General features: G+C 31.8%; 1 protein-coding gene across 1 annotated transcript in view; it reads left to right on the forward strand.

The window, feature by feature from the left end:
* The window catches only part of Cdc5 (cell division cycle protein 21), a 58,002-nt gene that overhangs the window by 23,370 nt on the left and 8,557 nt on the right, over positions 1 to 26,075 (forward strand). The window contains exons 7-11 of the mRNA XM_075360735.1: positions 96 to 272; positions 4,204 to 4,372; positions 12,813 to 12,961; positions 14,290 to 14,464; positions 21,764 to 21,882. Coding sequence (XP_075216850.1) covers positions 96 to 272; positions 4,204 to 4,372; positions 12,813 to 12,961; positions 14,290 to 14,464; positions 21,764 to 21,882 — 789 coding nt within the window. The remainder of the gene's footprint in view (positions 1 to 95; positions 273 to 4,203; positions 4,373 to 12,812; positions 12,962 to 14,289; positions 14,465 to 21,763; positions 21,883 to 26,075) is intronic.

A 26,075-nucleotide genomic window follows, 5' to 3' on the forward strand; every position in this document is an offset into this window, starting at 1 on the left:
ATTTTGTTTAGAACCTTTTTATGCGTTTCACTGATTAAATGTTATAAATAATTTTTCTATGCAGCATTTAATATATTTAAGAATATTATTTTTAGGAGCTTCAACAAGTAGTTAAGCTTGGTAGAGCAAGTGAGGCAGCGCGAGGGGCTGTAACTGAAAGTGGTACACCTGGTGCATCTGATGCATTACTATCAGATTATACTGTAACTCCAGCAGTTGGAGCTGGGAGAACACCTCGTACACCTGCACCAACTACTGATAGGATATTACAGGTATTTGGAATTATTCTTTTATTAAATATTTTTACACTTTAAATTCTTTGATTTATTTTTTCCGTAAATTTATTGTGATTTCCACTTTATTTTGCAACATTCGTTATAGTACTATTTTCTTTTTTTTAGATCTATTTATTTAATCATTAATGTATTTATATCCCCTGTTTTGATCATAATACTAAATGCTTATTAAGCTAGTACGGAGTTGTGGGCAACTTTGGTAGCTACGTAGCATACTTAATATGGAACAAGAAAAGTAGTTAATAAGAAGATCTGCTGATGGTAGACCAGTTCTAGTGCACCAAGTCATAGGATATGCTGTAATCAGTCCAATAAAGGATGTAATATGAATATTCTCCTTTATAATAAGAGGATAAGTGAGATGACGCCCCATATTTTTGAAAAATGTTATTGAAATGATATGAGCATTATTGCTCATATAAAGGACAAAATTGACTCATTTTAACTAGTGCTCTTGTAGTTGATGCAACAGTTAAAATGTAGCCTTCATAAGTCAATAACTCACAGTGGCTATGCAAAATTGTAATTCTTATATTATTCTTAGAATGTTTCACCATCCTCTGTTTTTACCATTACTCAAAACATCAGTAATGGCATTCTGTTAGGAAACATTATGTTTCCTTCAACTTCCTATTTCACTACCAGATAATTCGAGCACTCAGTAGATCAGTTCCACAGTGTGGAAACATAAAAAAAAAAACATAAAACAAAAACTACATGGTTGCTATCAGATCATCTTGCAGAACTTCAGCATGCAAAAAGGCCTTTTACTGTGTAGTTGTCATTTTCTTGTAGTCTAAATGTAAGGACTGCATGAGATTACGTGTAGACATCTAACTAGTCCTTCTGAAATTTTAATAATTCTCTTTTTATTTGGTATGTAGTATCAGTATTTGGTTAACAAATGCTGAAATAAGCTTATTTAAAATGGGAGAATTCTTTAAATTGTATAGGTTTTCCTGGACTGATTTTTGTAATATTCTGTAAATTTATTTTTGTAAACATTAACAGTTTATTAATATTTTTCAATGAGAAATGAACTTAAGATCAAGTATATGTATAAGATAAATTATGAATTTAAGATGCTAAACAAAGCATAAAATTTAATTCTAAGATTTTAATTATTAACATGAAGTCATGAAAAACAATACACACAGTCAAGATTTGTAAAGAATTTTACTTTTGTTTTCTTAATGACAAGATTATGAAAATGCAATGAATAGCTGAAATGTAATGCACAGTCACTCATAACTCACAAATGAAAAGAGACAGGCAAATGAAACAAATATGTCACAAAAGTACATTTTATTTGCGGTTAAAACTTTCATTTATTTTTCCATGCAGTAATCATTTAAAGCTACATATCTCTTCCAAGAGTGAACTAGTTTTCTCATTCTGCCAGTAAAGAATGCTGGTGGGCTTTCTAACCCATATTATCCTTGTTTAATTGCAGAAAGAAGTGGAAATTGCAGAAAACCAAATCTGCTAAGAATGGAATGTGTGGAATAGGTTTAAATTTCAATTTCACAAGAGTGTTGGTGGTTACACATGATGTGTGTGGCTGAGAATTATTGTGTTCAAACATGACACACACATATTTCACTTTATAGTTCAACAATAAATGTTATCAGATTATGAAAGCTATTTTTATTTGGCAATATATTACTTTTTATCTTACACCAGCCAGTTGATCTAATGATCAATACTGACTTCTAATTTAGCTGGTTTTGATTTTAGTCTTTTGCGAGGACTGGAATTTTTTTCATTAATCATTCCATTCATTTGATATTCTTTGTTAAAACATGTCTGTAATAAATGCTTATGAAAGATTTTAGTAGGAAAGGCAAAAAAGGAAAAGTAAAAGTTTAAAACATACCAAAATTTTTTCTCTGAACTTTGATTTAAACTTTGTTTTTGATTATACGAGGGTAAGTCAATTATTATCCGCAATGTAGTTATAAATTTTATTGTAATACAAATAGGAAACTTACATGTACATCATTTTTCAGCATAGTCCCCTTGCATTTCAACGCAGTTGGTCATCCTTGCACAAGCTTCCTGATGCCCTCATAAAAGAAGGTTTTCGGTTGAGCTGCGAGCCAGGAATGCATTGTTTCGTCAGAGGTTTTCCTCATTTGTGGCGGTAAACAGTCGTCTGCCTTCTTCGTCGTGCTTAACACTTGTGCGATCATTTTTTAATTTTTCAATCCATTTATAGACACACCGTTGCAGCAACACACTGTTCCCATACTGTACCGAAAGTCTTTGATGAATTTTGGCCCCTGATACACCTTCTAATCACAAAAAAATGGATCACTGAACGTTGCTCTTCTTTGGTGCAAACAGAAAGCGGAGCAGGCATGGTTAACAGCACGGCAACGATAATAGAACTAACTTATTAATATTATTAATTAAATAACAACAATTAATCTATTCAACACGACAGTACTACCAACATAAACAAAAATATAACTAAATTGCAGATAATAATTGACTTACCCTCATATATAACTTACATGTATTAACAGAGAAAATATGGTCACAGAATCACTGACATGTCACTCTTACAATGTAGAAATTAGTGAATAGGTATTATGTAATATTTTATTGCTTAGTAGGCAAAACATTTTTCTTCTAACAAAATGCTAATTCAATACTACCTTCTGCCTGAAAAACAATGAGTAAATTATTATTTAAATATTATATGATTAAGCATTAAAAAAGGCTTTTATCTAACAGTGGAGATCTGGGTGAACAGTTTATAGTTCTGTTAAATGGAATCTGGGTTGTACAAGGATTTTTCTTAAGGCAAATCTGTTTCTTAAGAAGTAATTTTTTCCAGCATATTGTAATTAATTGAATTAGTTTGTAGTGTTTCTAACATGTACACACACACACACACACACACACACACACACACACACACACACACACACACACACTTTCTTAGGTATTTTAACAACCTGTATTGTATTGCATTGCATAAAATTTACAGTTGACCCTGTTTTCAGTTATGTGCGTGTATTTGGAATCCTAGAACACTGTCAAGAGAATTGTTTTTGCTAAGAATTAAGTATAATTTTCAAAATTTTGTTTTTCAATCAGAAAAATACAAAATATTTTTTATTGTAGTGATCCATAGTGTGCCAGTATTCCACACTCACTATTCTTCTTCTGAGTCTTAATGATACACCCAAGTTTCATCTCCCATCACAATATTGAAAATGAATTCATTTTACTTGTAACTATAATATTTCAGAATGTTCACAACATTCCCTTTGTTCTTTTCTGTGAGTTTGCATGGTACCCACTGTGAACAGATTTTGTGATAGCAGCCCAGTTGTCCAATAATCTGTTATACTTGTTCTTTTGATATGCGACAGTACTATGCAACTGTCGATGAAAATGTGGATGAGAATGCATTGTTGTGTGATGTAATGTTTATTTTAAATAAATTTATTCACCTCTATTTGGTGGTTCTCATCAGTAACAAAGAACTACTACAAAGTTCATCCTCAGTATTCACTTTACAAGCTTCTGTTGCACCAAATTTTATTGCCTGTCCATGCACAGTACTTCAATCAACAGTTTCATCACCATAAACAGCTTTTAGACAGTGATGACTGTCAGCAGACAGTTCACTTTTTCCACTATTAAAAATTCAATCATTGCATGTTTTTATAGATGCATTGACAGCAGGTATACTCGACTCCAAAACAATGGCTACTGACAGAAAATGATTGGATGAGAGTCAAGTTTTGGAATGTTAGTACTAGGGAAATAAAAACTGAAGATTGCATTACCCATTATTCAAAATTTTATTCTTCCATTACTTTATAGTCTACATTACATTTCGGCCCCCTCTTCTACTTAATTTTTATAAATGCTTTTTCTAAAATTGTTTTAGGAAGCACAAAATATGATGGCTTTGAGTCACGTAGACACACCTTTAAAAGGAGGTCTGAATACACCATTACATAATTCAGATTTTAGTGGAATCACACCACAAAGAGAAGTAATACAAACTCCTAATACAGTGCTCTCAACACCATTCTCTCAACGCAGCATTCAAGATGGTAAGTTGTATTAATTAATTTTCCTATTCTAATACCTTCTTTTTTTTTTTTTAATCAAAAAATTTCATTCAATGTGTTCTTTTATCAAAGAATTAATTTATAAAATGAATTAAGATTTTTTATTGATCACAAAATTTGTAAGCTACTATTTTTCCCTCAGTTCATTTCCCATGAATTCTACCAACACTAATATATATATATATATATATATATATTTACAAGTGTTTTGGATTGGAACATGGACGTATGTAATTTTAGATTTTAAAAATAGAGACTGGACCAGTTCACCATCTTAGACATGCTGAGAGTTCTATCTAATATCTGTTGGGGAGCCAATCATATGTGCATGTTGCACTTCTACCGAACTCTAATCCGTTCCCATTTAGACTGCAGCTGCATGGCTTATTCCTTGGCACAGGCCACCACTGTAAAGATACTGAAAGCAGTCCATCATTCATTCATCCATCTTGCCGCAGGTGCTTTTCGCTCAAGCTCTGTGGTAGGTTTGTTGATAGACAGTGGTGAGCCATCTCTTTGGATTAGACAGAAGGAAATGATGTGAGGTTTGTAAATAAAGTAATGAGATTAGTTTTTTGACAGCCAAAGTGGCAACACTATAAAGTTACTAGTAAACACATGGTTAAATGAGTAGCTGATTTTATAAGGTATTAATATTTTTAGTCTATTGTTGCCATGTGAGACATAAACAAACTTTTCATGAAATGAGGTTTTGTTATACATTATCTAATTTTTTTAAAATGAGTGATGCTAATTATGAGCAATGTTGTGCAATCAAGTTTTGTGTTAAATTCAGTGAGAATGCTACGGAAACTTTTTTAAAATTGAAAAGGGCATATGGAGATGGCGCTTTGTCATGAGCCCAAGTTTTTAGGTGGTTTAAAGCATTTTCAGACGGCCAGGAATCAGTTGCGGACAATCCATGTTCTGGAAGACTATTAACGTCAAAACGTGACAACAATGTTAAGCGAATCAGAGACTTGATATAGTACAACTGGTGATTAACTGTAAGAATGATTGCAGAATAATTGAATTGTTCATCAAGTTGGTTGTCCATCAAATTTTAGCAAACGAATTGGACATGAAAAAAGTTTATGCAAAATTAGTCTCAAAAAACCTTAATGAACAGAAAAACAACAAGGAGGAAGTGTGCCACGATCTTCTAGGGTGAATTAAAACTGATCCTGACTTTCTAAAAAAATGTTATTACTGGTGATGAATCTTGGATATTTGAGTACGACCCAGAAACAAAACGCCAAAGCAAGGAGTGGCATACTTCAAACTCACCATGTCTCAAAAAAGCAAAAATGAGCAAATCAAAACCATGCTAATTTGTTTCTTCGATATTAATGACATTTTCCATAAGGAGTTTTTGTGTTCAGAATAGACTGTAAATCAGTATGTTTACCAAGAGATTCTTAAAAGGCTGCGGAAAAGAGTTGCCTGTGTGAGACCAGCTATCAAAGACAACTGGATGTTGCATCATGACAGTGCACCTTGTCACACTGCACTCTCAGTTAATGAATTTTGCCAAAGAAAAACATTCCTATAGTTCCTCAACCAACTTATTCACCTGACTTGAGTACCTGCGACTTTTTCCTGTTCCCAACCTTAAAAGGACACCATTTTGGAACAGTAGAAAACATTTAAAAAAATGTAACTGACCATCTGAAGGATACTCTGGTTTCTGAGTTCCAACACTGCTATGAAGAGTAGGAAAACCGTTTGAAACTATTGCGTGGCTTCCCAAGGGAACTATTTTAAAGGTGATCCATGTATAATTGAATAGTAAATAAAAATTTTTCTGAACCAGTCTCATTACTTTATTTACAGACCTCTTATGCTCCTTGTTGGCTGGATGAAAGTGCAACCTACTCATCTAACCTTTGATGCAGTATTCTCTAACCAGCATGTTAATTGTTACCAAGAACAGCCTAGATGTACTGCTTTGCTAGGCATCGAAACTCAGCTCTAAATATATAATTACCTCCAGTCCTTACTGTTGTTCCATATTATTACACCTCTTCGCAGCCTTCTCTCCTTAATTTCTGCTTTGATCTTTGTCAATGTAATAAACAGAGCCCAAATCTGGTTATTTTGCAAAACAAATTTTAAATATCCTTAATCCTGTTGCTACAGTTTATATGTATGGCTCTAAAAATATTAACTCTGTGGATTGTGCTTTTGTGGTTGTCAACAAACATACATGTTTGGCCTCCCCAGCATCACCAGCATTTATATCGCCGAGCTCATTGTTGTTAATAAGGCCTTAAATATTATTAACTCAACATTTTGACTTGTTTGCTCTGATTCCATGAGTACTTATAGGCAATTAGTGATATATACTCCAGACATCCTGTTATCTGTAAGATTCAGCATGTTATTTCACAAATGAACCACTATAATACAACTGTGAGCTTCTGCTGAATCCCCAGTCATATTGGGATTTCAGGCAATGAGTATGCTGATATTGTGGCAAAGAAGGTTTGTTTTCAGCCTACTTTGTCTGATCACATTGCTTCGAACTGTTTCCTGAAGAGGGTGCTTCATGATAAGTGCAAAGTGATTGGAATGCTACCATGAACTCAGTTAAGAACAGTGTCTCACTGTGAAGCTCCTCATGCAGAAATAATTTTTGAGAGGAGGTTATCTACTGTTTGCAAATAGGAAACACTAGGCTCACTCATGGATGATGACTCAAACAGATCCACCAGTTTGTGCTCGCTGTGACTGCGTTGCAAGTTTAAACTAGGTGCTAACATTTGAACTATTCAAAAATAATTAAATCTTTTTATCTTATATTTTACGGTTTCTTAGGGGCATCTGTTAATACTCAAACATTTAAATTACTGTAGTTTGTTTCAATTATTCATGCCAATTGCTATATAGCAGTTGGAAATATTGTTATTTTAATTCATATATAAAATGTGATATATGTTTGTTTATTACAATAAATATTTAATGTCCGAGTGATGGTAACATGAAAGCATTTTTCGCACAGAATAAAAAAAAAATTTGTCACCATATAAAATCTACAGATAATTTATTTTTATACCTATTTTTAGAACTTAATTGCTTTTAGAATTCTTTCAGATTGTCTTAAATAGTTGATGGAATGTAATTTGGGAGTTATTACATATCTATTCAAAACTATTAATCAAGAATGATCCAAAAGTGTCATACCGTGAACTGCTGTGGTCATTATCCAGTAATAAATGCTAGTATGCAGTAAACTACACCCAATGTTCGTAACTTAGGTAATCTATGGGAACTTTAATTTGAAGGAAATTTGTTTTGGTCATGTCTTTCTGTGAGGTTATATCAAAGTCTCCAGGATGTGATCTTTGTTGTTTGTAAATAATTGGTCTTTAACTGTAGTGTAGTATAATACTTGATACTAATATTCCAATTTCAAATCAAATTAGTGAACAACTCTTAAAGAATTGTTCAATTATTATAAATAAATCCAAAATCTTGAAAAGGGTACTGCTGGTACACTGAGTATCTTGGATGTTAATACATTTATTGATACTTCTCAAAATCATATACATTCTTCCACACATACCATATCCTCATGTACAGACTCAACAGAAGATAAAATCATGAATGGCTGGCTTATTTATATCAAACATAAAGAAAATTTATGCAATAAAGTAAAATTTGTATAAAGGAATGTCCAGGTAGTGGTAATAATTGCAAAATCTCAAAAAGCGTTATATTTTGTATTTATAATTATATACAAAATTCAAATGTAAATTAAATTAGTAATATTAATTCATCTATGTTATATTACATTTTGTCATTTCCACTTTGATCTTCCACACCTATGCATGGGCTCTGCTTTTACAGAAGACTACTTTTTTTCTTTACAATGCAAGTTAATTACAGTATAGAGATAGATGTTAATGCTAAAATTAAAAAAAAGGTTAAATTTATAAATTTTAGTTTTGTCATTTTTAATTTTAATTTTAAAACCCCTTGCAGTATTTTATATTAAGTGTAGAAATAAATAAAATATAAATTTATAATTTTTAATTTCTATAATCTTCAGTTATGTAGGTAATAAGACCAATTTTCTTCTGGTCAAACCATCCAGCATTATCATGATGGAGCAATACTGCCAAAGACTGTATTGCTCCATATGTTTCTTTGAATTGCAGCCCAAATCATCATTCACATTATCAATGTGCTTATGGAAATGGGATAATAACATGCCTTGAGATTTTCTATTTCTTCTGTAGAGGTGAGGAGAGATATCATTGCATTGAATTTAGTTTTAATTGTTGATATTGATGCACCATGATTCATTCTCAGCAACAAGCTATCATGTTCATCTTTGAGAGAGATGTGCTGTCACATAGGCTTATTCGATTCTTTAATATTTCTGTCAGTTATCTGAATACCACATTTTTTGAAATAACCACATTAACCACATTATTTGAAATTTAAATGTTACAATAAATGATGCAAATGTAGTATAGCTAAACTATGTAAACACTATTGAAGTTTTTATGTTATGATTATTTGATTGTTGGCTTGCAACATCTCCTCTTGTAGATTTGGTAATCTGAACAAGGTTTCTAGGTTGTCTTCATCACAGCCTTGCCAGTTTATTTATCCAGTTTTCTACTTTTTTGAAATAAACATTTCTCACTACAAACAAGAAGAATTTTCTTTTTAACATTCTTTGCAAGACATCCTTTTGCTTATAAAGAAACAAACATTTTCACTTTCTAATGTATACTTTTGAAGTAGTTTCATTAATCTAAATTGCACATGCCTGATTGCAGTTTAGTCAAGTCTAACAATATGACTCGGCATTTGTTGTTTCACCCCAAGACAAAAGTCATCAAACAGCCCTTGTCTATCCCAAAACAGTGCACATGATTTTCTGGGCTGACATTGTTTGCTTGAACTTCACTTCCTTTTGAGGTATTGATTGTTTCATTTCCATGGATTGTTATTTTGGTTCTGGTATAATATGAAACAATTTATGTATCGTCACCAGTAACAATTTGGCTTAAATACAAATTACCTTCATTGCTGTATCTCGTGAAAAAATTCAAAGCACTGGCTAAATGTTTGTTTTTGTGTAACTTGGTCAGCATTTTCGGTACTCAGCATGTGCACAATTTCTGATAACTACTCAACAAAGAATTTGTTTTTAATGTTTCCTTCCCTTCATAAATCAAATATTATTAATTTTAGGTTGAGAAAAATGAATATGATTAAGAAATTTTTTAATAGCACTAGTTTCTGTGGTATTTAATAGGTGGAAGTATTTTATTTTAACGGATTAAGAGAAAACATTGCATTTAAATTACATATTCCAACAACTTAGAAAGTCCATTTGACATTTTTTTATTGACAGTTATATTCTAAGAGTTCTTAATTGATGGAAGATTACCTGGCAGTTGGTTGAGCCTGAAAAGAATCATATGCTGGCTTCATGAGATCATTGTCTTTTGGCTTTCCTCTTGTGAGTTTCAGAGCATCCCTACACAAAGACCAGCCATGTTTCTGTAATACAGAAACATTGGTTTATTCGATTGGCCCTGATATCTTTGTTCCATTATAGAAATATCCTGATGTAATCTTTCTCTGTGTTCATCACTGACAGCTCCACAACTAGGAGGGAAAAAGTTTGTGAGCGGAAAAAATGGATTTTAAGGGAAAGTTGCATCCCAGTTGATGGTATTTTTGCAGAAGTACTGTCACCAACTGACTGTAGTTTACATCTCTTTTGTTGCCTAAAAAGCCATGAATGACTCCCTTTAAGACTTCCCGAGCCTTTCTTTCTCCTCCAAAATTTTTCCAAATGCAGCATCCTTTACAAGTTATCAAATTTGTGGCCCAACAAAAATAACTTTCTTAACTTTTACATCACTTAATGTAGGAAATTTGTGTCTTTAGTACTTAAAGGCCTGTCTTTCTTGGTTCATAATTTTGACAGAATTTTTCTTCAAACCCAGCTTTATATGAAGAGGTGGAAAAAGAACGTCGTTGGGTTCACAAGAGGTTTGACAATGACATTTTTCTCACTAGAGTTAAGATTTCTTGCACATCAGTCTGCTTGAATATAATGTGATTTCCTATCCCTACTGTCCCATGTACATAAAAAGCAGCAGTATTTAGTGTATCCCAGTTGTATTTCTAAGAGTACAGTGATGACTTTAGATCGCCACATATTTTCCACTTGTGTTCAGCAGATTTGATTGACATATTTGATGTCAGTCTAGGAAGACTGCTATGTTGGCATTCCTTTATGTGAACTGTATGACCAGCAGGAATAGAAGGAAGGCAGACGGTTGCTGTTGTGAAGTAATACAGGTTTCAAACTAAGCTTGGAAGAGTCTAAGAGTAGCCTCCAATCAGTTGGATCATGATTCAAATTCAAACATTTCATCAAGCAATTAATGTCGCAGCAAACCACAAGATTGTTTTTTTCTCAAAAGAAGAAAGCAGATCCCTATGACGATGTCTGTATTGTTAGACCCTGACATTACGTTGAAGAAGATAGAATTGCTGTAGTCTTGAGCCTAGAAGTTCTGTCTTCTTCGACAAATCAAGGTCTCGAATGAGATCACTCAATTCCACTTGACTTTGTGCAGTTTATCATCTTTTTCAAAATCAGAGTCATGAGATGTGGAAGGCTTGTTGGGTTCTTCTTCCCCACTATCTTCATTTCTACTTCAAGCTCATAATTTTGGGGTGGAGTAGGAACTGATAAACTATCTGAATGTGAAATAAGTCTAATAGGAGATGGAAGATTATGGTACTGAACTGTTCCTCTTTTCTTCATTGACAATCCTGCCTTTATAGGTGGAGTCAAACAGAAATAGCAGTTATCTGTATCATTTGTAGGCTCCCCCACTAAACCATAGGCACAGCAAAAGCCATAGATCGATTTTTTTTTATTTTTCAGCCATTCTCATAGTATAACTGAACAAGAGTTGGTACGTATATGTGGAGCCCATGACTTATCCTGGTCCCCTACCTTCATACCAAAATAATGCTGATAGGCAGTCTTCACAAGAGGTGTCAGATTGCGTTTCTGTTACGAAAATGTTATTTCACCACAAATGTAACAAAAATTATTCACTAAATTTACACATTTTTGTGAAATTTTGATTTAACAAATTTTTCACATCAAAAGCACTCGAAAACCAGAAATTCTGCACTAATTACAACACAAACAATTTGAAACTCACAGTCACAGCAACAGTAATAATGTTTATAACCTACACAAACAGCTGGAGAACGTTGTGTTTTATCATTTAACAGGTGTGACAACTCCAAAAAAAATTAACCCCAAACTAAAAATAAAGATTTAGTAAAAAAATGACATGTTATTATATCTCAAAACCAAGAAGTAATCGGCAATTTTTATGGTAATTTTTAAATTCAGCCAGTAGAAGTACATAAGAATGAGTTATTTTTGAGTCTGAAACATTTTCATTGTTGGGCAGTGTTTTAGCAGATAAGAGACAGTTTTTTAGAGAACCTTTCAAGAAATTAAAGGAAATTCATTAGATAATGATGAAATCATAAACCGTCTATTTTCTCAGACTTTTCCATTAACTCTGTACCAGATCATAAATAATGACAGGTGGTCATCCACTCTGTGCCACATTTTGTATGTTTGTACAGTGTTTAAATGCACTAATCTGTTGATGAATTTCAGCCACTTCGTATCTCTTGCATTTAAGAAACAATAACACTATGCATTTCACAGTCAACAGTACTGTCTACAGTCATTGCCATTTTAAACACACACAGGAAATTGTTTACAAAGATTAACAATAATGTAATCATGTCTGCAGCAAGCTAGTAGATGTAGTTACTTGAGTACATATCTGCAAAATGGTGAAATCCATGCTCCAGTGGACATATATCAGAACAGTACTTACTTAAAAAAACATACATTGAAGTATATCAATTAAAGTTGGAAATGTATGTTTGAAAATCCATTGTAAGCTTAAATTGTAAAGTAAAACAGTGTTTTAAATTTATACCTTCATATATCTTAAATACACTTGATTGGCAGATTCCTTGTATAATTATTGACAACATACAGTTTGACCAAACTTTTAAAATATGACAGGCAAAAATGATTAAGGTAATGATTTTTTTCTGTCCGATGATTTTCTTGATCTTATTAAAATAACTTTATCTCTTCATATTTAACAGAATAATTATTCAGACATACTAAAAATGAAGAAGTAACAGTGGGAATTGAGAAAAAAATCATGCAGGAAGGTTTACAAATGTGTGGTTGGTTATTAAGACTGCATAACATACATTAACGTTTTGTGGTAAAAGAATTATAAATTATGCCTCAAATGCCCTAAGTATTAAAATTACATTTTCTGTGTTAGAAGAATTGTTTAATAAATCTATTTTTCTTTACTGTGTTTATTAGGACGTACACCAGGATTTCAGACACCTAAAGGAGATGCAACATCTGGTGCTAATCCAACTCCATTAAGGGATAAATTGAATATAAATCCTGAAGATAATATGCTTGATGTGCCAGATACACCTTTAGCAATGCGTAACTACCAACATCAGGTTTGTTATTGTTCTTTCATTCAATAAATATGTCAAAAAGTTGTCTTCAATGTGTTAAGTTAAAATTAAATTTGTATAACAACTGATTAAACAGATAAAAAGATGTGTAATTTCATAATTGCTGTAAACAGATTTACACCATAGTGATAATTTAGAAGATCTTAAACATGATTATTTATTTGTCTTAAGAGTACTGTATACTGAAAATAAAGATCAATAAACTTAAGTAAATTGATGAGAATTATTATGTTAGCACTGTTAAAAGCTGCTGTTCTTCGTATGACTTAGTCAGCTACCCAAGAATAAAATAAAATTTTATAAAAACTCAACAAGTCATTTCATTTTACTTGGATTGGCTGATAGTAAAATACTTATTCATTCTTGAAGATTATAATTAAAAAATAAATATTAATAGTAGTATAACATTAGTTATAGGCACATTTTTGTTGAAAAGTGGTTTCTTATTTATTTGTGAATTACTAATTTTATAAATGTTATTACTAATAACATTATGTAATCTTTCTTTATCTTAAAATTAAACTAATTAAAATAGAGAGAGTGAGTGAGTGTGTGTGTGTGTCTGCACATGCATGTAATGTTAATATGAAATTGAGCAAAATGAATGTTATATTTTAATAGAGATTCAAAAATGACCTGATGATACCAATTGGCACTTTGCATCACACTTGATAGTTTTTTAGGTAATTTGTGGAGGGGGGTGAGTATGAGAGGGTATCAAAGCATCATGCTAGAACCAACGAACTGTGTGATTTCAGATTTTCAGGATATATTCATGTTATCCTAGGAAAGGTTTTAAGCCATAGATTAAGGCCCTAGCCCTTGGGGGTTATGAAGGGATATCATTGCATTACGCAAGAACCAACTCACTGGTAGCTTTCAGATTTTCAGGACACATTTGTATTATCCCAGGGAAGTTTTAAACCATAGATTAAGGTCCTAGTTCCCTCGGGGGGTTGTCAGAGATTCTATGTAAAGAATGGGGGAAAGATAGCTTTTAAAGCTTTAATCTTATTTATCAGTATTATTCGTACAACCATGAGCATTACGAACACAGTGGGATCCAGGAGATGTTGCCCTCTTGATAGACAGGAAGGATGAGCAAAGCAAGCCCTAACTGATTCATTGGTTATTAAGTTCTTGATGTTTGCAAGCTGAGGTTTTGATACTCATTATTTAAAGATAAATTCATTATCTTGTTTTTTTAATTTTTTTTTTTTTATTGGCACGAGATAATTTTTTTAATGTTGTTTTATTTTTTATTTAATTCTTTTAATTTTTATTTAATTTTATATTTTAATCTCTGTTAGGTAAAAGAGCAGCTCAGAGTTGGATTGAGTGCACTACCCCTACCTCGAAATGATTATGAAATTGTTGTTCCGGAAGAGGAAATGGATTCATCTGATAATAAACAAGCAGATCAGTTGAGTGTTGAAGACCAAGCTGATGTTGATGCACGTGCTGTAGCCGCTGTGGTCGCACAAAGTATGTTTTAATATTACATTTTAGTAATAATAATAATTATAATAATTTGGTAATGTAAAATTACTTTCTATTTTGTACAACTATTTTTTCTTGAAGAAAGTTTTTTTTATAATATCTTTTAAACTCTAATACTGAGAAGAATGTATGAAGTATGCTCTGACAGCTTTTTGTATTGAAAACAAATAAATTCATATACATAAATTTATTCCGTGTGAATTTCATACAGGTTTTTTCATTGTAATTTCATATGAATGGTGTAATGATAAAAAAAATTATTAGCTCTGTTGCTTGGTGTCAGATGTTGTGCTCTTGAGTGTTACTCCAGTATTTGAAGATAATAAGTTACCAGATTTACCATAGATTAACCATAGTTAATAATAAGCAGTTTATTTTTGGTTTCATATATATTAATTTAGTTTCAAGTTTCGTACAACTGTATTTTGTGCATGAAACATTTATCTGTAATCTTGTGACAAAAAAATTATCACACAATATTAGATTAAATATACTAATTTTGAAGAAAAATTACAGAAATAAAATAATTATTTAAATTCATATTACATAATACATTAGATATTGTATGTAAAAGGAAAAGTTTGATTATTTTTAATAATATTATTATTATTAATTTCAACATTCCATATCCACTTGTTAAGTTATTCCTACACTTTCCTTCTTCATCACTTTTGTTTGGACTCAGACTTTTCAAATCAAACTCTCCTACGTTGTTTAATCAATTAGCTTCATCAGTTTTATTTAATTGCACAATCATTGAATTCATCCATCTGATGAAAATTTTATCCATCTTATGAATATAAGGGCACAGGTACAAAATAACATTACCTTTGATCACATAAATATCAAAAGGATTAAAAACATCAAAATATTGTGCTAGAATAATTTACATAAAGGTTAAAGACAATGTTACCTTGGTTCTAAGAAAATAACAAATTTTACCTTCAGAATGGGATTTCAAAAGCAATGGTTGAATGTAGTAAAGACTGATTTGCTTCAATTACTGACATTCATTTTGTGAAGACATGTGGTGCCCATCTTTCATTATCTGCAATATTATCTGGGGGGCGAGCGAGCAAAATCAAGCAGAGAAGACCAGAGGGTGAATCTTATTCACAGGACGAGTGACAAAACCAGAAGAAAGTTTGATGTGAACAACATGACAAATACCATTTATACCAGGAAAAGTTTCAGAGAAAACACCAATGGGCCAACAAAGTGGAAGAGTACTAGAAGATTTCAACAAGACTAGATCACCAACAGCAAGGTTGGGTTGGGATTTGTTCCATTTTGAACAAGAAGTGAGCTTATGTAGGTATTCTTTGGACTATCGATTCCAGAAATGTTGAATTTTGCTGTAGAAGAGTCCAGCAAACACAAAGAGAGAGAGAGATTTGAATCAAAGGGTTTTCGGGAAGTTCAAGGATTGGAGACCCAATGAGAAAGTGTCAAGGGAAAAGGGTCTTTTTGTAAATTTCAGAAAGGAATTTGAAAATATGAACAATGACAATTAACAGAAGAAGTAAGGATGAAAATTTATCAAGGACAAGAGAAAAACATGGATTTCGATCCAGCAGGAGGAGAATTAGACAATAAAGAGTTGGGAGAGGAGTGATTTGTGTCAAAAGGAGAGTTTTCCAGAGATGAAGATGCGGAGTGGAAAGAATAGGTCTGACGAATAGTTTCAGCACAAAGGCGACAAATGAGAATGCACAAAGGCGAGAGAGAGAATGGTCATGGGCGACAAATGAGAATGCACAAAGGCGAGAGAGAGAGACAAGAGTGAGTCGCAAGCATCCACACATCGTGACAATTGAACCTATACAAGAGAGAGAGAGAGAGAGAGAGACGAGGGCTGTCCACATATCGTGAAAGTCAGATCTGAACTGGACTGAAGAAGAATGTGGCAACAAGCTGAAGAGAAATAAACTTTTCTGGAGTAGACGTGTGCAGATACAAAGCTGCGGCAAATCCAATTGATGAAGCGTCACAAAAATCAAGAATTAACTTGCTTGAAGCTGTCTTACGAGTTGTCATTTTTTTGAATTAAAATTACAATTAATATTCAAATAGTATAAGATTAGATGCTATATGATTTCAAGTACTACTTTTAAATAACAACTTAATTTATGCAACAATAATAATATAAAATCTAAAAGAATCTTTTATCAGAAAATTAATACATAAGATATTTGTTATATTCAACTATCATCAACAATAAGTAATTATATAATTACTGTAACTCGTAGTTGTCAATTACAACTTTCAAAACATCACTACTTTCAGTAACAACATGCTTAAAAACAATCCAAAATAAAGATATTCTAAATTTGACAGAACAATTTAATTATTTATAATAGAAAAGTTTAGATCAGAATAATATTATTTGAAAGAGATTTTATGACAAATATTTATTACTTTAAGAAATATAGCCCAGACTTTTAATCCGGAATTATACATTCGGCTCGGAGGACCAAACACAACGACTATGTTGGGGAAAGTTCACAAAAATAAAATGACACACAGCTCGTATTTGCCAAAAGAAATTGGACTTTAATTAGAGCAAAAACAACTTAACCTTTTCTTAAATCATAACCTTAAAAAATTAAATGAAATTACAGAGTAAACATAACTTAATTCTATACAGAATTTATACAAGGAATATCAACTAAAATTAACATATCAAATTATAATATTAAATGAGAAAATATATAAACATACATTTTTCAAATAATAATTTTGAAAATCTACAATTAACAAAGTCTGAAAACGAAAGAACAAAAAACACCTTTTGTTACAATTATATACTTATGAACACAACATCAATAAACATAGTGTAACTGGAAAACTGTAGCATTACTGACAAATTCTGTAATAATGAAAATTAGCAATGAACAAACATCATTAACTTAGAAAAATAAATTACAATAATTCTTATCAATGGCACTAGCCTTTTCTGATTTATGAACAACATGAAACTTATCATTAAATAATTAAAACTGGCATTCAGTTAGTTGTAGAAAAAAGGTCATGATAATATTCCAGTATAAAAAAGAGTTAATCACAATATAATCAAATTGAAATAAGTAATCATAAATAGAGTTCATTTTAGTAAGTAAGCTATCTTGAAAATATTTAAGTTTCTTGTAAATTCTGAGCTACTATTTAATTACAAGTCGATTTGATAATAACGAAAGTTGGCATTGATAGCACGTAGAATATGTTACACATGAAAAATAATGACATAACCTTTATCTAAGCCACCTTGCATGACTATACTTGAATGAAGCAATGGTTGTATAAGTCAATCTTGAATTTCAAATTCATAAAGTACAATTAGTAGTGTATTTCACTGATTTTATTAATAACATAACTGTTTAATATAATGACTAATTTGTACTTGCCTTAATTACACATGAATATTTGTAAAAAATGAACTCATGAAAATGAAGTACACATAAATACATACAGTTTATCCTTGGCGTAGTCTACAATGGCGTATCAAGAACACAGAGGTGAAACGTTGTTTAGAAGTTGAACAAGACGTGGCGTCTCAGATTTGTAGTAATGAGTTTGGAGAAAATACTGCATCGATTATTTTGGCTGGTTTGTTTTTTAACAGAACCACTTTTAACAGAGTACAAGATGATATGGAGACGGAGTATTACCACAGTTAAGAGTGCACGAAGGAGACGAGAATAGCCAAGCTATACGAGAGAGAGAGAGAGAGAGAGAGAGAGAGACGTGACCGAGTCACAGGTCCACACACCATGAGAGTCTTACGAAAGTCTTACACATCAGAGACTACTCTGTATGAGAGAGAGAGAGAAAGGAGAACGATCCACACCTAGTGAAAGTCATATCTGAACTAACCAAAGAGAAGTGGCCGAGTCCTAGGTCCACACACCATGAAAGTCTATTCTGGACTACACTGAACGAGAGAGAGAGAGAGAGATAGAACGATCTTCACAAAATGAAAGTCAGATCTCAACTAAAACTGTACGAGATAGAGAAGTGACCAACTCCTAGGTCCACACACTATGAAAGTCTATTCTGGACTGAAGAAATAGTGGCGTGATGAGAAGAGGGAGTAGGCAATAGACCGAAGAGAGTGTGTGGGCAACAAGAGGTTGTGTGCTGGTATTGGTAAGATAAAGAAATTAGCATAAACGGGAAGTTTGGGTACGAAAGAACATATCAACGATTAAGTTTATAAGCAAGCAGACCATTAAAAGAGTTACGTAAGACTGATAAAATAATAGCTGAAAACGAACAAGTAGAGGAAATGACGTGATCGCAGACAAAGAAAATAGACTTCTAGGAACTATGACAATATTGAAATTGGTGAGAATAAAAAACACTTAAGAATAATATATATATTAAGACTAAACAGCAATAAATAATGCGTGATAGAAATAAGCTGACACCAATATGATGATGCAACAGTAAGTCAAACTGGAGCCTGAGAGAAATTGATATCGAAAACAAACCCAAACAACCTATATTATACCAAGCCTGTAAACTATAAGACTCAACCATAACCTTGAATTTATTGGAATAAAACAACTTTACGCATTAATTGGTAATTGATAATTTATATGTAATAATATATTACAGTCATTGAAAATACAGTTTAATATTGTTAATTCCAGATCATTCATGTATTAACTTCTAAAATTACTGAAATTTTTTGATTGTTAAGTTTAATTGTCTTCAATTAAGTATAAATGTAGGAAGGTTCATTTTAACAGTGAAAACTAATTACAAGAAAATTAATTTTTATCTAAACATTTTTTAATTTCTTTGAAAAAAGAGCATACACAAATGCTAATGAAATTTTCTTAACACAAAGAATAGTTTATAATTACTTAATATTTTTTCAAGGTTATCTTTTGACTATATTCTAACAAATTATTCCAAAGTAACCCATTAATACATCTTGAGATAAATTTAATTATTCAACATCCAAAACAATTTCTGTGATTTCAAATTCAGATTTTAAATGAATTTATTGTGTAGGAAACATGACCTTATACAATTTAACAGATTATTGATTATATAACTGAAGTTTATAATTTAAATTTAGATAACCACACTTCTTTTTTTTGTTTTAATTCTTTTGCTATATAATTAAAATAGCTTTTTCCTCTATGAAATGTGGAAAAATTGGAAGATTCGTTTAGATTAAAAAATAGATATTATCAGATTAAAATCAAGCAGTACAGTTAAGAAATGCAACTCTTAGTGACTAGTCAAATATAGTAAGTTGACATTCAACTAAATTGAAATATAGAATTTAAAATATTTAAATAAACTTTGAGAAAATAATTACAGAAAATATTCTTGTTTATTTGTTGATATTTTTGTTTATTTGTTAAAATAAAATTAGATTTAAATTTTTATAAAACAATAAATTTATTATGGTTTGCTTACTCTTGCTTTTTATAATATTCTCCTGAAAAATCTTTTGCTGCTGCAGCAGTGATGTTATCAGTACATACACCATTCCTCATCATTCCTCAAACATCATTGAGGAAGGAAGTACATTATCATTCTGAAAGATCTTTTGGAAGCATATTTATAATATGTATAGGGTCTAGCATATAAATTTGACGATTTTGTAGTAATTGTTAAATTGGCACCACTGTCAATGAGAAGGCGTGAGTGTTGTACATCGACAGATCTATTCATGCTATTTCAGTAGCCAGTATGTCGTGGTTGGGTGAACAATGAGCGTTTTTGATTGAAGCCTATTTTAAAAATAATGACTTGGTTATTGTAACACAATGTTTATTTCACAAACATTTCAATTTAAATTGACACGCATCTGTTTCTAGTAGGAATACAATATTTTTGTGGGTTAAGAATTTTAGGAACACATCATCTGCTTTAAAAATGAAACAAACAGGACGAAAACAGACTGTGAGAACGCCTGAAAACAGTAACGCTGTAAGGTTAGCTGTTACGCAGTCTCCACGACGTTCATGCTGCTGCGCTAGCCATTTCTGATGGAAGTGTACGATGAATTCTTCATGTCGACCTGAAATTCCATCCGTACAAGATGATGTTAGTGCAGCAACTTAATGCAAATGATTGGGCGTCTCGCAAATCAGCTTGCGAGGTCATCCTCCAAAATGTCCACCAGAATGCCATTATTCTTTTAAGTGACGTGGCACATTTTCATCTGTCAGGATTTGTGAATAAACAAAATTACCATTATTGGACTTCGCATAATCCACGGCAAATTCTTGAAAAACCACTTCACAGTCAAAATGTTACTGTGTGGTGTGAGGTTTCAAAGTTATATGGACATAATTGTCCCATATTTTTTTGAGGAGTTAAATCGCAGAGTAACAGTAACATCTCATCGATACGTAAACATGTTGAATGAATTTCTGCAACCGAAACTGAATGACTTTCATGGACATGAAATTGGTTTCAACAGGATGGTGCCCATACGGCAAGAATCGCAATGGATGTTTTGCAAGAAACCTTCCCTGGACGTTTGATTTCCCGATTTGGCGACATTTGTTGGCCTGTTCACCTGATCTGGCTGTTTGTAATTTTTTTCTGTGGGGTATCTAAGTCTTCAGTAGTCGACCACAGTCAATTGCAGAACTCAAGGAGGCCATTCAATGAGAAATTGAAGCAGTTCCACAAGTGATGATTCAGCGAGCAATGTCAAATTTTAGATTGAGGTTAAGTGAGTGTGTGAGGAGTAATGGAAAGCATTTGGATGACATAATATTCAAATAAAAAAAAATCTATTTAAGTAATTCACTATAAATTGCAAAAATTGATCTTAATTTGATATATAAATGTTTTAATAGTACGAAACACAGTTTAATTATTTTCCCTCAAAAATCGTCAGGTTTATATGCCGGACCCTGTAGAAAGTAGATTCTAGAAAATTTGTTATTTTACAAAAAAAAAACTACTTCAATCTAATCTAATAGATTTTGGCATTAATAGAATTTTAAGTTAAATTTTGGATGTACCTTGTTAGTATTGATTTCCAATGTAGAGATTGTACTTTTTTTATGGAATTGTTTTGGAAAATAGTAGCTAGCTGATTACATAATTGGTATTTAATAATGAGAGACTAACATGAAATAATTTGTAATTCTTTGAGTGTATGATTTGGTGTGTTATTTGTGAACATCATTACGTTCTTTTACATTTGAGTATGTATCACTATGTATTTACATTTCATATTGATCAAATTTCAATTTGTGCTTTATTTTATTATAATTAAATTAATATTTGTTATATGTCTTAAAATAGGAGAGAAAGAGATGAAAAGTCGCTCCCAAGTTGTTCAAAGGAATCTGCCTAGACCTCCAGATATTAACATTGTATTAAGACCTCCCAACACTGATCCTCCTTTGACTGATCTTCAAAGGGTAATTTACATTTTTCTAAGTAAAATAAATTTTGATGATTTATCTGCTGAATAGAAGATTTAATTATTGCAATTTTAATTTTAATGTTCATATTTTAGTAGTTAAGTTCAAAAATAATTTCAAATCATTAGTGGATGAACAAAAATTGAATTCTGTTGCTTGACAGTTCTTGCACACTAATTTATTTCTAGGTGTTCAGCCACTCGATATTTATTTAGGAATTGGGGGTGTTCCATTTTAATTCAATAAATTTTCAAAAATATTATTTCATCACTTTTTTATTTTGATGATATTTGGTATATGATAACTACCCACTTTGTAGTGGCCAAAAATTATTTTTTTTTAATGTTTTTAACAAAATCTTTTTTTGAGTAATAGACTATTTTCTAACTGGCCAACAGGTAAAAACAGCCATTTTCATCACTTTTTCCATGAGCTGTAGCATTCTTATTTTACATCCTACAGAGGTCAAAAAGTGCTTTTTGGAAAGAGTAAAGATGGAACTTCTTCATCTTAGTGTACTCAAAATTCATTTTGTTACATAACCAAATCTTGTAATTTTTACTGAAGTTATGTTTACAGATTGTAACAGGCCTGTTTTTTACCTTTTAACTCTTAGGTACTATTAGTACTTACCAAAAAATTGAACTGTTACCGAGTGTCCTTCATTAAAATCAATGGCCACCAAATCGTTCGATTTTGAAAATGTCTTATTTTTGGGGCCCAAAAACCACATGTGAGACAGGTGGCAAAAATCTGAAATTTTTACAGCAGCAAGTACTTTTATGTACTTTAAAACCATATAAAATTTATTTTATTACTCAAAAGGGTTGACAAGTAATGAAGCCATCAAAACTGCTAAAACACCATTCCTTCTAACCATGAACAATATATCCAAAAGATTTTCAGTATATATTTTTTCAGATAATAATGTAAGCTTACTATACAAAATATTTTGATATGTCTATAATGAGATAACTTATTTTCTAGGTAGTTTGTTACTTAAAGTAACAAACTCATGTTACAAACTCATGTTTAAACACAAAAGTGAATAAACATGCATGGATGAATGTGTGTGTAATCCTGAATGTTAACATTGCAGAAGACTCAGTTACTGTTTTGATTTCAATGTGATATGTTGTATTGTTGCTAGTGTTAATACTGTCGTTAGGTAATGTACACTTGTTTATAAAGTAGTTTTATTAGCAGTGAACTTCTCTTTTATGCGATATCTTTTATTTTTAATTTTATTAATTAGAGAAATTTTTATTTTAGCTGTAGAGAAACTGGGTTAAGATAAAGTGTGGTGCAATTGGTAGTTTATTAATTTATACTAACTGCATTGTTATTGTAAGAACCTGTGTATTTTATAAAAACAGATTTTGGAGTGTTCAGTTGGTATTAACACTGAAACAATATGTCACAAATTGACTTACAATAGATCTTCAGTATTGCACAACATTTTAGAGTTTACTTAATAGCAAATAACATTGATATATTTAAGAAGTAGATGTACTGAAACAAAAAATATCTGTTCATTTCATAAAACTAAATATTTAGATAAATATTTTCATATTAATGGGAAAAGCTGCTCTGACTCATTAGCTGTCACACTAAACCGGTTAAGAAATCTCTTCAAGAAATATCTTTAACACTTTCAACAAGCAATCCAAATTTAAAATTAGTTCCAGGCAGAGTACTGTGTACAAAATACAAAAACCACAAGATGATATAGGAAGCGAACCAAAATGCCAAAATATATTTTAGCCTCAATGTGTTATAGTCATGTCGGTAAATAAAGCTTGTTCAGCACTTGGCATTTCCACCGTTAAGATTCAAAAATTATCAAGCAGCACAAAGAAACCAATTAAAAAAATTAAAGTTACAAAAATAGCTGAGTCAGCTACCAGTAATTCAAACAATTCCTTTGATTTAAATATTTCTACAGAAGAAACCAGTTTAGTACCACAAAATTATGCTGATTTATGTAGGGAATATGAAGAATTAATCATTAAAATAAAGGATAAAATGAAAACAGTTACACATCAATCCAGGAAAAACTAATACATTAAGTTTATTATCAAGCAGCTGGAGCATTCAAATAATTCAAAATGAGTTTAGTGTTATTCAGTATTTAGCCTGTCAGTCCAAACAATTAGTTAAAACAATTGAAACCTGTCATGTAATTGGTGAAAATGTTGTTAAATGTGTCCCAAGATTTTTACCAGAATGATGAGCACAGCCGAATGATGCCAGGCAAGAAGGATTGCGTCTCTGTAAGTCAAGCTGATGGGAAGAAAATTAATATTCTCTCTCTCTCTCTCTCTCTCTCTCTATATATATATATATATATATATATATATAGGGTGTCTCATATAAAACGCAACCCAACCTTATATAGGTAGGTATTGAAATAATAAAAAGGCATGTGTAAATGTAAATATAATTTTTATTATTACCATCCATTACCTTACATTTAGAGTAAATGTTGGAAGCGGCCACCATCTTCTTGAATACAAGCTTCAATTCTTTTTACAGTGTTTCTTGCAACTTTTTTCAAAGTTAGTGGCTGGATATTTAATACAGCTTGTTCAATATTGACTTTCAATTGTTCAAGTGTTCGTGGTTTGTTGCTGTAGGCTTTTTCTTTGAGGTAACCCCATAGAAAAAGATCCGCCGCAGTCAAATCTGGAGATCTTGGTGGCCACAAGCCTCGACCGATAACACGATTACCAAAGAATTCCTCAACGAAATCAGAAGTTGAACCTGCGTAGTGTGATGTCGCACCGTCATGTTGTAGCCAGCAGTGTCTGTCTTCCTCTTCCAAGAGTGCAATGAACTGAAATAAAATATCCTGATATCGTTCTGCATTAATGGGGTACTCGAAAAAAATAGGACCGATTATTTTCTTCCACAATATCGCGCATCACACTCCCAACTTCTGCGGGTGTAATTGTTTTTCATGATAAACATGGGGATTTTCAGCAGTCCAAATTCTACTGTTTTGGCTGTTTACGTAGCCATCCAAATGAAACCATACTTCATCTGTGAAAAACAACGAATCCATAACATTAATTCCCTCACGCAGAAATCGACGGAACCATTGACAATATTGTAGCCGTTTTTCTTTGTCGGGCTCAAGAAGTTGATGAACCGTTTGAATGCGATAAGGTCGTAATTGTAATTGTTTGGTCGCTCGATGAACAGTTGATTTAGACAAATTAATTTCAGCAGACAAACGTCTGATCAATTTATTTGGCGAGGCGAGTAATCGGTCTTTGATTTCAGTGACTGTATCTGTATTCAACACTGACGCAGATCTTTTGGTGTTCCTTGTTATTAACAGAACCAGTCTCTCTAAATTTTGCAACTAACCTTAATACTGACGTTTTGTTAGGAGCTGGTTTATCTGAGTACTTATGGCGAAACAAATCTTGCACTGCAACCACTGATTTCGTACTGAAGTACGACTCAACAATGAAAACACATTCATCTAGCAAAAACACCATCTTGTCTTTAGCAATACACTGAACATTATGATTGCATTGTTGTTACTATCGGTAGTGTTCTACTGATAGTCTCTACTGACGTCACCGCGATGTTCAGATGTTGGACGAGTCCATTTCAGTAACAAGTAGGGGAGTAAGCTTGACTTTTGAAATTTCATGGATGACTGATTGATAGGTTGCATTTTATATGGGACACTCTGTATATGTGTGTGTTAAGTTTGTTATCAAATAGTCCAAGATTTATTCATAACTTCCATTAGTAGGAGTAAAATAAGGTAAAAGTGAATTGAACTTGTTAATGTATTTGAATTATCATTATGTAATTATTATTTATAATTCTGTAATTGACTATTAATCATTTTGTAATTGACTGTTAATTATGAATTGATTCATTCTAATGAGTTTAGTTTTAATTTTTACAATCCGAAAAAAATACATAACATAAGTATTTTTAGATGATGTTTACAGTTAAAAGGAACAGTGATTTTAGCAGATTTGTTGGCTTCGTTACTCATCAACCACTTTGAGTAACAAAATAAATTTTATAGTTTTAAAGTACATAAAAAGTACTTGCTGTAACATTTCAGATTTTGCCACCTGTCCCAGATGTGGTTTTTGGGCCCCAAAAACGAGACATTTTCAAAGTCATATGATTTGTGGTCATTTTTTTTTTTTTTAATGAAG

Source organism: Lycorma delicatula, chromosome 3 (genome assembly GCF_047948215.1).
Source record: "Lycorma delicatula isolate Av1 chromosome 3, ASM4794821v1, whole genome shotgun sequence".
NCBI lineage: Eukaryota > Metazoa > Arthropoda > Insecta > Hemiptera > Fulgoridae > Lycorma > Lycorma delicatula.